Here is a 15,566-nt window from a genome sequence, read left to right as displayed (position 1 = left end):
TACTTCATTCATTTCAGGGGTAAGTGGCTGGGGCCAGGTCAGGGCCAAAAGGTCAGATGACAACTTCAGGCCAAGCAAACGCATCCTGTGACCAGAAAGATGGACCAGGGCAGGAAAGGGAAGAAAACCAGTGGTGGCTTTTGAGCAAGCCTGGGATGCCTGGTCCCCAGAGGGATGAGAGGGATGTGAATTCTCCAAAGATTCAATCCCCCAGAAAAACAGTGATTGAGGCTGTGAGGACTTCATCAAATGATTCCAAAGCTCTGATGAAAGAATAAACATCCTAGAACAGTCATAAACATTAATTTAAAAACATAAGGAGAATGGACGTGGTCATTTTATTTTAAAGGGTTTTAGAAAGCTAACATAATTACAACAGTGTATTACTGACACAGGACTAGATAAAACAATGTAAAAAACCACAGACTCCAAAAACGGGTCCAAATATACATATATATACATATATATCTTATATATGCATGATAAAAGATAGAAATAGAATACCCAAATTGTAGGAGAATAATGAATTGTTCAATTAGTAATGCTGAATTAAAATGTTAAGCATTTGGAAGAAAAACGAAATCAGATTCTTTCAGTTATATATAAAAATCAAAATCAGAAGAAAATATAAGTAATGATTTATATAGTCTTAGAAGGGAAAAGAGCTAAGACTATCAGAGAAGAAAATCCAAATAAAATATTGATATATCTACACAAAAAAATATATAAAACATCTCTGCCAAAAAATAAAACACAACATAAAATCAAAATTAAAAGTCTGATTTATTTGCAAAGTACATAACAGATAAATCAATAAGAAAATTAATATCTAAGTAGAAAAAATGGGATAAGTAAGAATGAGGAGAGGGAATTCATAAAAGAAGAAATACTGATGGCCAATAGTATGGAAACATGAAAAAATGCACAATCTTAGTAGTAATTAAAGAAACTCAAATTAATCAGTAATAAGTATCCAAAATCTATGAGCTATAGTTAAAGCTATAGTCAGAGGAAAATACACTTTACTTTTGTTATTAAAAATTTAAAAACCATAAAAAAGTGTGCTGAAAATAATTGAATTGAGTGTTCATCTTTTTAAAACAAATTTTAAAAACAACAAAAAATAAAGGCCAAAACAAATAAATATAAATATAATATTTCTTCAGGCCTACGAATAGATTTATAAGTAGGAATTAAGGATTTCCTTCATTCAACTCTTCTACTTCCAATGCAATATAAATATATGTACGCCTTAAACTTATACAGTGCTATATGTCAGTTATATCTCAACAAAAATGGAAGAAAAAATATACAGAGTGAAGCAGGATGCCCTTCACCTCATGAAGGGTCTACAAGGAAAGGAGAAGCCTGGCTTCCTGGTTCTAGGCCCTCCTGCAAAAGTGAGGGGGAGGCAGAAAGCAGCTATGGTGACTATATTTCTTAGGGCAGTCGTTTCCCAAACTGACAAAAAACCCAGGTCACCTCAGGGCCTCGCGAAGGTAACAGATTTCTGAGATTTTGATTCACTGGGTGCAGAGTGGAGCTGAGAGCCTATGACTTTGGCTAGCATTCCAGGCAATTCTGCGGGTCGCTGCTCTGAGAGCTGCATGAGGTGGCATAAGCGCTGTGCTTGCCAGGACAGGGCAGGCTGGATTTGGGGTCGGCGGCGGCTGGCCCAGCCCAAGGCGTTTGTTAGGCTAATAAATGGTTACTTGCATTTCACTGCTTTTGAGCATGACACTTGTATTTGCTTGGACAAACCACGGGTCCATAGTTGGAGATACTGTTCTCCTCCCCACACAGGTTGCCACCAGGGCTAAGAACATCCCATCCAGGTGGACCCCCGCCCTGAGATCCTCCTCGTTTCCCAGCACCCCACCAGCCACTTCAGGTTAGGAGGACAGCATCAATTTTCAAAGTCCACTTCCCGGCATCTCCAGCCCACACTCCATGATAATGTTCAATCCCTTCCTCGTTAATGAGAAAAGAAAAGAAAAAAAAAAGATCCCTGATTCCTGGCAGGTTCTAAAGCATAGTTCACTTACACAATAATGAGCAAACAACCTTGACAGCAATGAGCAAACTGTGAACCCTGGTTCCCGCACACTTCTGACAGCCAGAGAAGGGAGGCAGGCTGGTCCTGGGCAGGAAGGGGATTTCAGGAGTATGAATGCTAGGCCTTCAGCTGGTACCCCAAACCCCTGTCCTCTGGCTTGGGCATGGCTGAAAGTGAGAACAGTAGTGCTGGAAGACTCCAAAGAAAGACTGTCCTGTGGGAACAAGGCCTTGCCGTACCAGGATCCAGAATCCAGGCCAGAGCCCGGGCCTTGTATGTTGCGAGTTTTGGTAGTTATTTTCATTCTAGTACAGGAAGCAAATTGCAATCACATTGGTTGTATCTATACCTTCATGGGAGACTGTTGACTTACAGACATAATTTAAACTTAAAGTCCCCATCTCAAGAGCAGGGTGTGTTTGCCATTCTAACTCACTCAGTCTGACTTTCTATGGAACTGAGAAATTGGTGATAAGTGTTCAGGGCACAATGAGTTTGGAAAAAATTGGCAGGTAACAAAAACGGAAGACAGTTCTCGGATCCTGCAGCTTTGCCCCTGGAATGGGCCCTGCAGGTCTGCATCTGTGTGTGATCATTGATTCATCCAGCTTTAAAAGGGAGAAGCCATTACTGACCAATTTACAGATAGGGAAACTGAGGCCCAGGGAGCCAGCATGCCATGGCGAAGACTCCTATTCCATGAGAACAAACAACGGGGCTCAAGAAGTTGCTCAGAGTCCTGAAGTCCCGAGGGAAATGTGCTGCCCGAGGCCCCTGAGGTCTGTCCTTGGAGCACCTGGCTTCATTAGGTCCCCTGTGCAAGAGATGTCAATCATCATATGTCCCTTAGTAAAGGAAAACAGCCTGCCCTCAGCCCTTGAGAGAGTGAAAGAGATGATCTGGACAGTATTCTTGAATCCATAATGTCCCTCTTGTTTTAGGTCTTGGGAAGCCTGGATGAACTGTAGTTTCTATCCTTGGACTCTCATGAGAATCCATTTTTAGGTTAACTCCACCTTCTCTTGAGCTGATTTGCCTGGGGCCCCACTGCTTGCTGATAAGAATTGGGAAGTGAATATAGGGAGGTGGTTGCCTCAATCCTAGACTGAGGGAAGAATGCCGGCCAGGGGATACATTTAGAGAGAGGAGATCTGAAAAGACGATCAGGTGCTCGATCAGGGGAAGAACCAGCTCTACATGTCCAAGAGGCTGGGGAGAAAGCTTCATGTCCCCTGGGGATGGCTTAAGGGTAGGGGAGCAGGGGTAGGTCTTGGGTGGCATAGAAAGCTCTCAGAGCAGGAATGTGAGGCTCTAGTGATTGAGGGATGAAGGGGGAAGGGAACACCGTGGAAGGAACTAGAAGGAGAAGACTGAAAGGGAAATGGAAGAATTTGAGCTCATCCACAGATTTTTATTGCATTTCCCTGACTGAGGGGGCACTCATTACATGCTGGGAAACAATTCCTGTGAAGCACATGACTGCATCTTGTACACTGACCTTTATGCACAGTATAAACAAAGGAGACAATCATCTCAGGGTAGACATGGTTCCCGCCCCCCCCTTACATAAAATAGAAAGAATTATATAATGGTTACCTGTCCATTTTCTCATTTTTGTCTTGGCAATGAGAAAATTCAGGTGGAATTTTCATGCTTGGTTATGATAATTCTCTTGTTCTGGGTTGTCTTACATGTATCTTCTTTCCTTCTAAAAACTTTCTGGTCTTTCCTTTTTCCATTTGCCATAACCTATGTTACCTAGGTTTCATATGTGCCTCTAAATTTTAGGCAGTTTCCCATCCCTTTGGCAAGCAGTCTGGATTTGAAGTGCAAATAGTGAATTGTTCTGTACATCACAAAAGTACCCTTCTCACTGCCCCCAAGTGCAGTGCCTGAAGAAAAGCTTCATGAGGTTGAAAATTCAGTGATGTGACAGTCTAAGTGGGCCAGAGGCTGAGCACACAGGTGCTGTCTCCCTCACCCTGCCAGCCCCAATGTCTTCAGCACATCCCACACCTACCCCGATAGCCTCACAGACGAAGCACACCTCAGAGAGAACTCTACCCTATAATATTCAATTCGCAGTATCCCACCCACTCGTCCATTTGGTAATTCTTTGGGGCACCCACGCAACAAATACTCATCAAGCACTCACCAAGTGCGAGGCGCTCCCTCTGGTAGTTTGGATACAAAGAAAAATAAAATGGAAAACTAATTTAACAAAGATATTTCATTAAGTTAAAATGGCCCTTAGCCCATTCATGAAATATTTTCAACCTCATTTTGTGATTGGCATACAGCTGGAACCGGAATTCACTCTCGTCCCCCAGTTTGCTGCCTGGGCTCCATATAATCCCAGCTCCATCCACCCTGAGATTGCTCAAGAACATCCACGGTCATGAGCTTGATTGTGGGCCAAGATGGTGTCAGAACTCTGCTCAGAGGGAGGTTTTATTTGCTCACTGGATGGTGCTGCATAATTTGCCCCCCAGTGTGTGAAATGCACCTTTAGGGAGATTTTCCCTCTTGTCTCTATGAATAATGGACCCATTGACCTATAATGGGATGAGGATGTCACAGAAGAAAGGGGATGTTGAACATGGAGGCATTAAGACCGATGATGCCCCGTAAGGAAGGACCCAGCCTGCCTGACCATTTGCTTCCTCCTGCGATACTGGCATATGCCACAATATCAAAACAGTGTCCTAAAAGTATGCGGGAAGGGAAGGCTGCCCTTTGTTCTCAAGATCACCCTAGTGACTATAGCGAGGCCACAGCCACTTGGGCAAGTGAGGGGATTCCTAGGACTATTCACTGTTACCCGTGTAGGACATGGCCAAGTGTTACAGTTTTAGGGTATAGCTCATCAACAACTAAAAACAACACTCATGTCGTAGACACGGCTGGGCTAGCCATAGGAAGGAGACTTTAGCACCAGGTAGTGGCAACTTGGAAAAATGGGAATTGGATCTCTTGGAAGCTGAGACATTGCCTGCTCGGACACAGATGTGGTCCTCCATTGATCCATCTGCTGGGCTGCAGTGTCCTCACTAAAAAAGGAGAGGGTTTGAAGGTGCTTTTTCTGAGATTGACTCTTGACCCAATGCTGTGCTCTTTGGCAGGACAGAAGGTGTCCTTTGCCATGGACTGGACTGGACCAGAAACCCTCATGCCCCACGGTCAGTCTCTTTTCACTTCATCCTCCCACAATCAAATATGTCCCCTTGCTTTTCTCCCATCCCCATGAAGGAATGAATCAACACTGGACACGGGGAAACTGGCACTGAATTCTCTTTCAGAGCAGCAGGGACCTCAGCAGGGAGCCAAGGAGGGGGCGGAGGAACCTGCCTCTTCAGGCTGGGAATTCACAGATGGCCAAGAAGGAGGAAGAGCAGGAGATGTCATTCCAGAGCCCGTCTCTCAGGAGGAGGACACAATCCTCCCCTGAGCCATGGTTATTCGGCTCACCCTTCTTCCAGTTGCTGTAGCCCATCCTCCCTCCTGTTACGTACATAAACTGGCCTTCGGTCACCTCATCTGTGATGCCCAGGAAAGCTATGTCAGGGGCCATGTCCTGGATGGCTTTGTTCTCCTCAGCATTCTTGGGGGTGGCCACAGTGGCCCCAAGCTCAGCGCACAGAGCCTTCACTTTGGAAAAAGGCATCTTTTCACCATTGGTCACGTAGAGCATCTTTCCAGACTTTTTACCCAAGGAGAAGCTTTGCACTGAAATCACAAAATGTAGGTGAGGTTGACTTGGCTTCAAGCCCAGCCTAGGACAGCAGATGAAAAAACCCTTCTCTGGGAACTTGGGAGTCTGGGGTTGAGCCCCATTCTCTACCACCCCTGGTGAGATCCTAGTAAGAAGGTGGAAGGCAAGTCCCTGGCAGCAAGCCGGGGCTCTCCTGGCATATCCCATCCTTAGGACAAATATCTGTTGAAAACTGTCCCAGTACAGGTAGACCTAGGGAAACATGCTTGAGCCCCACTGCCAGACGTGGGCACCAGCATGAGAAAGAGTCGTGGACCGCCATCTGAGGCCCATGGGTGCTAAGGAAGGAGCAAAGATTCCAGAGTCAGCAGACCTCCACGCCATCCTCCTTCCCACTTCCTAACTGTATGCTGTTGAATGAATTATCTAGACTTCCTGGACCTATTTTTTTCTCACCTGTAAATAAAATGGGTGTAATACCCACAAATAGGGATGGCAAGAGGATTGAATAAAACTGCATTATGAGAAAATTCCAACCTAGTATATAATAAGTCGTCATAAATGTAAGTTCTTTTCCACCGTCCCCCCAAAATGTAGAGCACTCTGGAGAAAAAGTTAGAGTCAAGAACACATTGGGGACAGAAAAAAAGCTTACACTTTTTGATGTGATCCAGTTGTGATTTCAGGCTCCTTATCTGTCCCTCTAAGTTAGCCAGCTTAGCCTCGGCAACTATAAAGCAATAGGGAGAGGATATTTATTTAGAAGAAGACCCTCATTTGGAGAGCAGAGTATTTTGAAAAAAAAAAATTAGCTTACTAAAAAGTATTCTTATTCCAGAAAAATAAGAAAACAAAAAGAAGCAAAAGGAAAAACACTGTATTCCTGCCTTCTCAGATATACTTAGTAACTATTGTAAACTATAACTCTGGAAATAATAATAATACCATAAACTATAGCTCTGGATCCTTTTCTTCATATACTGCTTAAATATTGCAATATTATAATTATTTATAAGAAAAGGCCCAGCTAATTATTCTCCTTTCTGAAAATTTTTCTTAATCATATTTTCATTTCCTATTCTAGGCAAACTCTTTAATATGTTTATTATTTTGATAGGCCAGTGGACAAATATAAGAGGTCATCATTTTGGTTTTGTTGTTACTGAATTTATTTTACTCTGAACTAAGTTGCTGTGATGTTCCCCATTATCCAGGGGTCCTATGAGGCCAACCCTTTTCATGCCACTCTTGTGACAACAGACATGATCCAACAGCAGAGAGGACCAATTTCCTCCCTTGCAGCCTGGAACCACGCACTGGACTGTTGCAGCTGAAGTAGGGCCAGGGCACATGTCCTGCAGAGGTCTGCTGAGGGAGAGGCGGGCAGGGTTCGGAAGTCTATACCCGGGCACCAGTGGGAATCCCCTTGGGCCCCAAGGAGCTGAGAGGAATGAGGGTGCTGGGTCAGGAAGCAGAGCTGAGCATCTTCCAGTAGGGCAGCAGGAGACGGGGCACCTCCCACCTGGCCCTGGAGTTCCCAGGTCCTGGGTCCCCTCAGCCCACATCACTTGCTGGGGTGAGCTCCTTACCCAAACTGTCTCCACGATCTCCTTTGTGGCCCTTTGGCCCTGGAAGCCCAGGTTTCCCTATGTTTCCTTGAGGCCCCATTTTCCCTGGAGGGCCCTGCAAGCCTCTGAGCCCTTGCCCTGTTGGAAGAGGAAGGAAATGTGACCCAGTGTCTGTCACTCATTCTCTTTCTCCAAAAGCTCAATATTTGATTGACCCCAAGAAACCACCACTCAGCTAGTAGTGATCCAAAGAAGAAAGATCCTCCTGCATCTCAGGGGATGGCCTGTCCTAAGGGCCAGCTCCCTAGGCAGAAAAGACACCCCTTCTCTAAGGACAACCACACATCACCAATTCCTGGGTGGCAATGAGGGATCCTGGAGAGCCAGAGAAGCATCTTTATTTTGGAGAGAATGCCCTTTTACAGGAATTTTTCTCAGTGAATCATCACCTACCATAATGAAAGGTGAGCCTCCTCATGTCTCTGTGCTAGATCCCTTAGAGAGAAAACTCTCCCGTTGGGGTAAAAGATTTAAGAAGTCAGAGCGGCCTGTCCTATACCTGGCTCTCCCTTTTCTCCCTTGGGTCCATCTCGCCCATCTCTGCCTGGGGTGCCGTTGGTGACCGGGATGCCACAGGTCACCACTGAACAGGTCTTCTGGGCATCCTCACAGGCTTTTGTTTCTGAGCAGGATGCTGTCACCACACACAGAAGGAGGACAGGAAGTGACAAAAACAGGAACATGGTCCTTACCTTAGAGTGGAGAAAGTCAAAGAAAATAATTCCGTCTCATTTGGTTTAGTCAACATTTGCTACCATCTCTGATGTGTTGGACCCTGTGCTCAGGGCAGCTGACACAGAGGGGGATATCACAACTCTTGGCCCTGAGTTACTTCCAGGCTACTAGGAAAACTACTACTAGCAGAAGCAAAATGCATTAGAGTTAGATCAGTGCTAAAACAAATATAGATGCAAGAGTAATATAATAGGGGCCCACTTTCCCTGGGGTTCTCATGCCCTGTGGGCCCAAGTCTTAGTTGGTTAGACAGCCCTAAGCACAAAAGCCCACAGGGTCTACAAATGACACACAAGCCCTGTTCCTGATGGCCCGGCAAAGAGGGCTCATTTCTTGCATGACCTTTGGCTGCTCTCTTCTCAACTCCCTTTCTTGAGGGCCTAAGTAGCCTAAATTTCCCTCTTCTTCTCCTTCCTTATGGACGCTAAAGGTAGACTCAAACGATAGCATGTGACCCATTGCTTGGCGGGACCTGTTTTACAACATCCATTGTCTCATGTCACATAAAAATCTCTGTTTTACACCTCAGGGCCCCAACCACCCCCAGAACCACAGCTGTTTCCCCAACAGCCTGTCAATCATCCTGTTTAATAAAGTCTCTACTTTGTGACAGGCACTTGCTGGGACTCGGGACCCAGAGTACCCTGAGGTATGGAAACTTATTCTGACCCTGAGAATGGAACCTTCTTTGGTCATTGATCCTGGCCAGTTGACACTTAGATTTACCTCCTTCCCTTGGTTTGAGATTTTCCACTGAGAGGCCATTTTTCCAGCCAGAACCCAGGCTCCTAAAATTTCTGTTCACCCTGGGCCCAGCAGGGTCAGCTCATACTTCTCCTCCTGGCAGGATTCTCTGCATGCTTCCGAGACGCCTCTCCGGCTCTGTGCCCCCATCCAGCCATCAGATTCCCATCCAGCTTTTGCTCGAGCTGGTCCCCTTCCAGGAAGCCTCACAGCCCAGCCCCCATGGGCCTATCCCTCTGCTCCTCTCTGGCCTCTAATTCCAATGTCCCTGCTTTTGCTGCATCACTACTGCATCTGTCCTTGGCCACCCTGGCCTGTCAGCTCCCTTAACCCTTCCTTTCCTCCAGGACTCAGTGAGAAGTAGCAAGTTGGGAGGGAATTTTCTTTCTTTCCTTTTTTCTTTTTTTTTTTTAGGATTTTTAATTTTTTTAATTTATTTTCTCTCTCTTTTTTGTTTTGGTTTTTTTTTGTTGTTTGTTTGTTTATTTTGTTTTGGTTGTACTGTGTGGCACGTGGGATCCCTGTTCTCTGACCAGGGATGGAACCCATGTCCTCTGCCGTGCAAGCACGGATTCTTAACCACTGGACTGCCAGGGAAGTCCCGGAAGGGAATTTTCTTTATCAAATCTTCTCCACCTTCCCTCTTTCTTAACCTCCCCTGATTATGTGGGAGGCCAAAGCCAGAGCTAAACATGTTGCTGGCATACACACCCCACTTCCATTCTTCTGTTTGGCTGAAAAGACCACCTTTAGTTTGCAGATGGTAACCTGGATCCAGGAAGGGCACAAGGCCCCAGGTCAGAGAGACAGAGGCCCTCAGGGGGCCTGACAACCCCACCACAGCCCCTGCCTGGAACTCACCAGGATCAAGCCAAGTGGCCAGACTCTTGGCCGAGGCCTCCTCTTCTGTCCTCAGAAATAACTTACTAGGGGCCTCCTCAGAGCACAGAGGCTATGGCAGGGAAGCTGGTCCTCCAGCCTAGGCCTCTGGCAGATGCCTCAGCAATGTCAGCCCCAATTAGTCTGGTGACCAGGGACACTGCTGGACTGGCCTTCAACCCCAGATTAATAAACAACCATCCTTAGAACCGCTGTGTGCTGGGCAGTTCTCCAGGGCTGCTGGTGAGGTCTCCAGCTTAGCACTGGGCAGCTCTCTACTGCAACACCCCAGACTCCTCTCACTGCTCCCTCCCGTGCATCTCTCTCTACAGCTCGGCTATCTGATCCTCTAGAATCACAGATTCCCAGCTCATAGATCAGAATCCCAGAGGATAGTTCTTTCCAAATATTTGTCTCTGGAAGGGACGTGCATAGACATCCTACCAAACACATGCTCATGCATACACACATGTACATGCGCACACCTGTGTACCAGTTGTTCTGCCTAGTTCCCCCTTCCATTCATATTTAATTTACGAGGAGCAGGAGGGAAGGGGTTAAACACCTACAACACTGAGTCACCTCATTCCTCCCTTGTCATTCAGAACATTCGTCAGCTGTCCTCTCTGGGCGCATCGCAGGGCTAGGCACAAGGAAAGGAAGTGTTTGTAGACAACTCAAATTCAAAGCTGAACATGGGCATTTGCACGAGCTCTTCCAGCCTAGGACACTTCTCTCCATCTTTGCATAATTGCTTGTTGTCATTCAGATTTCATCTTAAATATTATTGCTGGAGAAAGGGCTTTCCCTAACCATTCTATCACAAAATTATAATTCTCTGTTTTACTTACCTGCTTATAATTCTTCTCTATGTAAAATTGTCTTATTTCTTTGGTTGCATATTTATTGACCATCCCACTCCTTTAGAACAGGAACTTCATGAGAACAGGCATCTTGCTTCCCCACCTCTAAGAGGGCCTGGAAACGGAATCAATGCTCAAACATTTGTGGAACAAAGGAATCCTCCAGCATCGTGTCCTTAAAGTGGCCCTCTTGACTTGCCTCCAGCTAGAGCTAACATCTGTGCCCACTCTCCCAGTGCTTTTAATACTTTTCTAGGGCAGGAGCTGCATTTGATTCACCTCCTTGTCTCCAGGGTGTAACTCAGGGCTGGGCACATGGGGAGGATCCACTGAGAGAGTGAGGAGGGAAGCAGAGACCCTGAGCAGGGCAGACACCAGATCAGTCTGTGGCTCCTCCACGCCTGGGTTTCCAGGAGTGTCCGGTTCTTATCTCCAGAGCCTGATCAAGTGGCCTTTTTCAAGTCCCTGATATAACTTTTGATTCCTGCCTTCCCGCAAACTTACACCCACTCTTTGAAACACTTAGTCTCACCAAACAACTCTAGAGGTTTGCTTTTTCCCTGTGGTGGAGCAGGGGTAGGACCACTTCCCTTTGACTCTGCCTTGTGATTGGTGCTTTGGCCCCTCAAGAGTCATCGGCCGTTGTGTACTCAAGTCAATGTGCCCTGTTCAGCAAGCCTCCCAGATTCCTGTTATCAAGGAGGCTGCCAGGCACTGAGAGGGGCCCATTGTAAAGAAGACCCCTCCCAGGGCTGTGTTTACTGATGCCATTGTCACAACTCCGAAGGGCCCATAGGCTCAGAGGACAAAGAATTCTCAAACCCTACGGCAAATGAGCAGACCTCCCAGAAAGGTGGAAATCTGAAGCTGAGAGATTTACATACAGCCAGGACCCTACATGTCCTACAGACTTAGAGGAAAGATGGCTTTAGAAGGAAGGAAGAGGATAGAACGGGAGGAGGGAGGGATATGCGCTGTGAGCAAAGGGACAATAAGAAATACTTGACTCTGGTGGGGAAAAGACCCCCGTCGAGGATGCATACCCATTGAGTCTGTCCTCTCATAGATCTGGGGTTTGAATTTATGCTTATTAGTATTATTTTGCTATTATTATTATTATTAAAATTCTCCCTTCATGCCAAGATGAAAAATTGTTTTTCAAGTGTCCCAGCTCATCACAATCTAGTGTACCATGGGGACGTAAAAGCAATGGAGGACCTTACCCTTAACCCAGGCACCTCAGGATTTTCTCAGGAGATCAGGTAAATTTGAATCCACCTTGTAAAAACTACCGAACACAGTAAAAAATAAGTAGAGTGAAATCTGACTGATACATGACTCAAAAAACAGGCCTCGGAATGCTGTCAACTCTAGACAACAGATAAATTGATAGTTTTAAAAAGACAGTATAGGGCTTCCCTGGTGGCGCAGTGGTTAAGAATCTGCCTGACAATGCAGGGGACACGGGTTCGATCCCTGGCCCAGGAAGATCCCACATGCCGCGGAGCAACTAAGCCCGTGTACCACAACTACCGAGCCTGCGCTCTAGAGCCCGTGAGCCACAACTACTGAAGCCTGCACACCACAGCTACTGAATCCCGCAGTGCCTAGAGCCTGTGCTCTGCAACAAGAGAAGCCACGACAATGAGAAACCCGCACACCACAAGAAAGAGTAGCCCCCACTCGCTGCAGCTAGAGAAAGCCCGCTCAAAACAACGAAGACCCAACACAGCCAAAAATAAATAAATAAACTTATTAAAAAAAAAAAGACAGTATAAATAAGGAATAAATAAAGAAGGAATAATAAATAAATAAGGAATAAATAAAAATTAAACAGTGAAACTTGAACTAGAATAAGGAAATAACTATAGAGCTATTAATAAAATTTCAGAAACGCCCATTCTTTGCAAAAATAAACAAATTTGGCAAACATAACCCTGGTGGTTTGAATTACTGTCCTGATTTCCACATTTTCTTTTCATAGAAATATATATCCATGCCCTTTGTCATGGTACTGTGCAATGCCTCCCACTGGAGTATGTGGAGTAAACACCCCAACCCCTTTGATATTTGGCGTGGCCATGTGACCGTGAGCAGACACTAAGGGAGCAGCAGCTTTAAATGTGGGAAGAATATGTCCCTAGTAGCCACTAATATCAGAATAATGAAATGATGTGGAATGAACAGGAACTCCCTTGAAAGCTTGAAGTAAAAAAATAGCTATTAAAGTCCAGCCATACATCCATGGTTAATAGCACAGTCCCTGGAATCTGACTTCCTGTATTTATAGCCCACTTCTGCCATGAACTGGCTGCATGATCTTTGGAAAATCATTTTAATCTCTACGTGCCTCAATATTCTCATTTGTAAATTGGGCGTAATAATAACGTCTACATAATAGGGTTAATGAGGATTATATGAGTTAATGGAAGTATAATACCTGGCACACGGTAAGTGTGATGAGAGTATCAGCCATTAGACCAAGTAGGGTATCCCAGGAATGCAAAGATAGTTCAACATCAAAACATAGTCCAGTTAACTCACTAATTTAATATATAACAAGTTTAAGAACCTTAATGCAGATATGTACAATCTTGAAGCTTGAAGCTCACCCTTTTCTCGAAACTAATACATGGTCTCAAAACTCTTCATACATTTTCTTCCCTTGGAATACAAACTTTCTAGGGTTGAATTAAAATATAGTCCAAATGATTATTGTCCCTTAGTTTTGTTATTAAAATCTGTTTTATCTCCGATTCATCACCACCCTGGCCATAGACTGGTGGCTTCTTGAAGTGAAGGGTGGACAGTGCCTTCTCTCTTATTTTTTTTGCATGTGCGGTTGGTAGAGAGAGTGATGGTGCCCAGGGTGGCAATACCTGCTCACAGGAGGCACCATATGTCAGTGGGAACACTGCTGCTTCTCAGCCCATCCTAACTGGTTGTTGGGTCCCTTTGTATGACTGATTATAAATGACAGCTCCTCTCAGGAGCTGGTCCTTCAGATAAGGGCCTCTGTAAAAGCCTCCAGCTGCATGCTCCCTACCCTCAACATGACATCAGTGAACATATCACTTCATAGTCTCTTGCTCGTCAAGTCCCTGTGTTCCAAGAAGCAATCTGCTCATGAGTAGGGCTTAAACTCTGGCTAGCTTCCATGACATCGACATTGGCAGCCCCTGGGAAATTCCATCCAAGTGGTGGAAATCCATGTTGCCCCAGAACACACATGCTCACAGTTCTATTCTCCCCCTTCTCCATCTCCCCATGCCTCCGCAAGATCAGGCCCTCTGCTGGTTCAGCTCTTCAGCAATTTTAGAACAGAAGATTCCTGCCTTAGGTGACTTAATCAGGGAAGGAAGGCAAAGTAATTTGGGCATCCCTGTTTGCAAAGATTAGGAGGAGGATAGGACAGTCCCCTCCCCCATGCCACAGGGAGAGGAGAGGAAGGGATAAATTCCATTGTGAGAGTACAGATGTCACCCACGGAAGGTCAGCTTGCTTTCGCCTCTTTAGTCTTCCTTATACTGAGCAACAGAATGCGAATTACTAAACCACTCATGTTGAATGGCCCTCACCTTGCAGGTTCCATGGTGGGGTCCCTGGAACCCCCTGGAATCATTAAAAGATGACCCTTTTACTCTCATCTGTGGGCTCTAGATGCCAGTGCCCAGGAACAGGAAATGACTCAACTCACACTTGACACCCTTTGGATGTTAACAGCTTAAAGGAAATGCCAAAAAAATCATCTGATAAAGCTCAGTACACATTCATGATGAAAATTAATCTCAGCAAACTATGAAAATAAGGGAACTTCTTTGCCTTGATAAAAGGCATCAGAAACCTAAAACAAGCAACTCAATGCTGAAATACTGGAAATGTTCTCATTATACATTCAATGACCCCCTAAAGATAACATTTATCACTGAGTGTCTTCAACAATATATAGGGTCTCCTGGCCACTATAGAAAGAAAAGAATGATATATAAGAAATATAAATACCATAAGGAACAGGCAAAATTTCTGTCATTTGTAAATATGAGCATATATTTATAAAATGTGAGAATCAATTATTAGAAATATTAGGGGGAAAATGAGAATCCAAAATGATGGTTGGATATACAGTCAACCAAAAATAAATCAATAGTTTTCTTATAAACCAGCAACAGTTAATTTAAAATGTGATAAAAATAATAACAATTGCAAATAACACCATAAAGGAAGTAAAAATAAAACCTAACAAGAAATGAGAAGACAAAAATTTTCAGAGACTTAGACTGTTCATCTGTAAAATATGGGAAATATGTTTCTCCTTACTTTTTTGAATTTTGGGGAAGGCTCAATAACTTGTGTGCTGGGCCCTAAGCTCATGTGGCAGGGTGACCAGATTAAAAATTGACACTCATGAAAGAATGAGAAATATTTCTGTTCATTCCCATCTGGTTTTGTGGATTGTGATCCAGAACTTTCTCTTGTCCCAAAAAAGAAGTATATGCAGTGAGGGAGAGCATTATGTGAAGGTGGGAGAAGTGGGGACCTTTCTGGAGATGGGACATATATATGGTTGCCTCCTCAAGCAAGTAGAGACATGATCCAATTCCCACACAGCCTTGGGACATGGGGGCCATGGTCCCTTTCCATGCAGACCTGAGACTGAGGTGGCTCACAGAGCCCTGAATGCCACCACTGTTGGGCTATGGAAAACATCCAGGGGGCTGAGTGGGAAACGGAAGGCATGATATCACCACCCACAAATGGAACATGTAGACTTAGATCAGGAGCTATCTTGATGCCAGCCATCAACACTAATGCTCATTTGTTCCTCCAGACATTTCTGTAACTCCCCATCTGCCCATACAACCTGAGGATGGGAGCAGGTTGCCCCTTCCACCCAACAAAGAAAGCTTAACCTGAGATTGAACTTTCCACTTTTCCGATAAGTGGGGCCT

The 15,566-nt window shown here is 45.0% G+C and overlaps 1 protein-coding gene across 1 annotated transcript; it reads right to left on the bottom strand.

Moving 5' to 3' along the window:
- Positions 1 to 5,331: 5,331 nt before the first annotated feature.
- Positions 5,332 to 15,551, bottom strand: LOC309643202 (mannose-binding protein A-like). Its single transcript, XM_082425767.1, has 4 exons — positions 7,896 to 15,551; positions 7,358 to 7,474; positions 6,424 to 6,498; positions 5,332 to 5,782 (listed from the first exon to the last, which is right to left on the bottom strand). Exons 1-4 carry the CDS (start codon positions 8,077 to 8,079, stop codon positions 5,409 to 5,411), a joined length of 750 nt encoding a protein of 249 aa, XP_082281893.1. The 5' UTR covers positions 8,080 to 15,551; the 3' UTR covers positions 5,332 to 5,408.
- Positions 15,552 to 15,566: the final 15 nt, after the last annotated feature.

The sequence above is a fragment of the Balaenoptera physalus genome (assembly GCF_965194825.1).
Source record: "Balaenoptera physalus genome assembly, chromosome: 14".
Classification (NCBI taxonomy): Eukaryota; Metazoa; Chordata; class Mammalia; order Artiodactyla; family Balaenopteridae; genus Balaenoptera; species Balaenoptera physalus.
This window is presented reverse-complemented; position numbering and strand designations above follow the sequence as displayed.

What these genes read in the sequence shown, in the direction of transcription:
- LOC309643202 (XM_082425767.1), bottom strand. Translation starts at nt 8,079, where the DNA reads ATGTTCCTGTTTTTGTCACTTCCTGTCCTCCTTCTGTGTGTGGTGACA. An exon ending in GGGAGAAAAGGGAGAGCCAG is followed by an intron (nt 7,475 to 7,895) that starts GTATAGGACAGG and finishes CTCTTCCAACAG; the next exon opens with GGCAAGGGCTCAGAGGCTTG. An exon ending in AGATCGTGGAGACAGTTTGG is followed by an intron (nt 6,499 to 7,357) that starts GTAAGGAGCTCA and finishes ATTGCTTTATAG; the next exon opens with TTGCCGAGGCTAAGCTGGCT.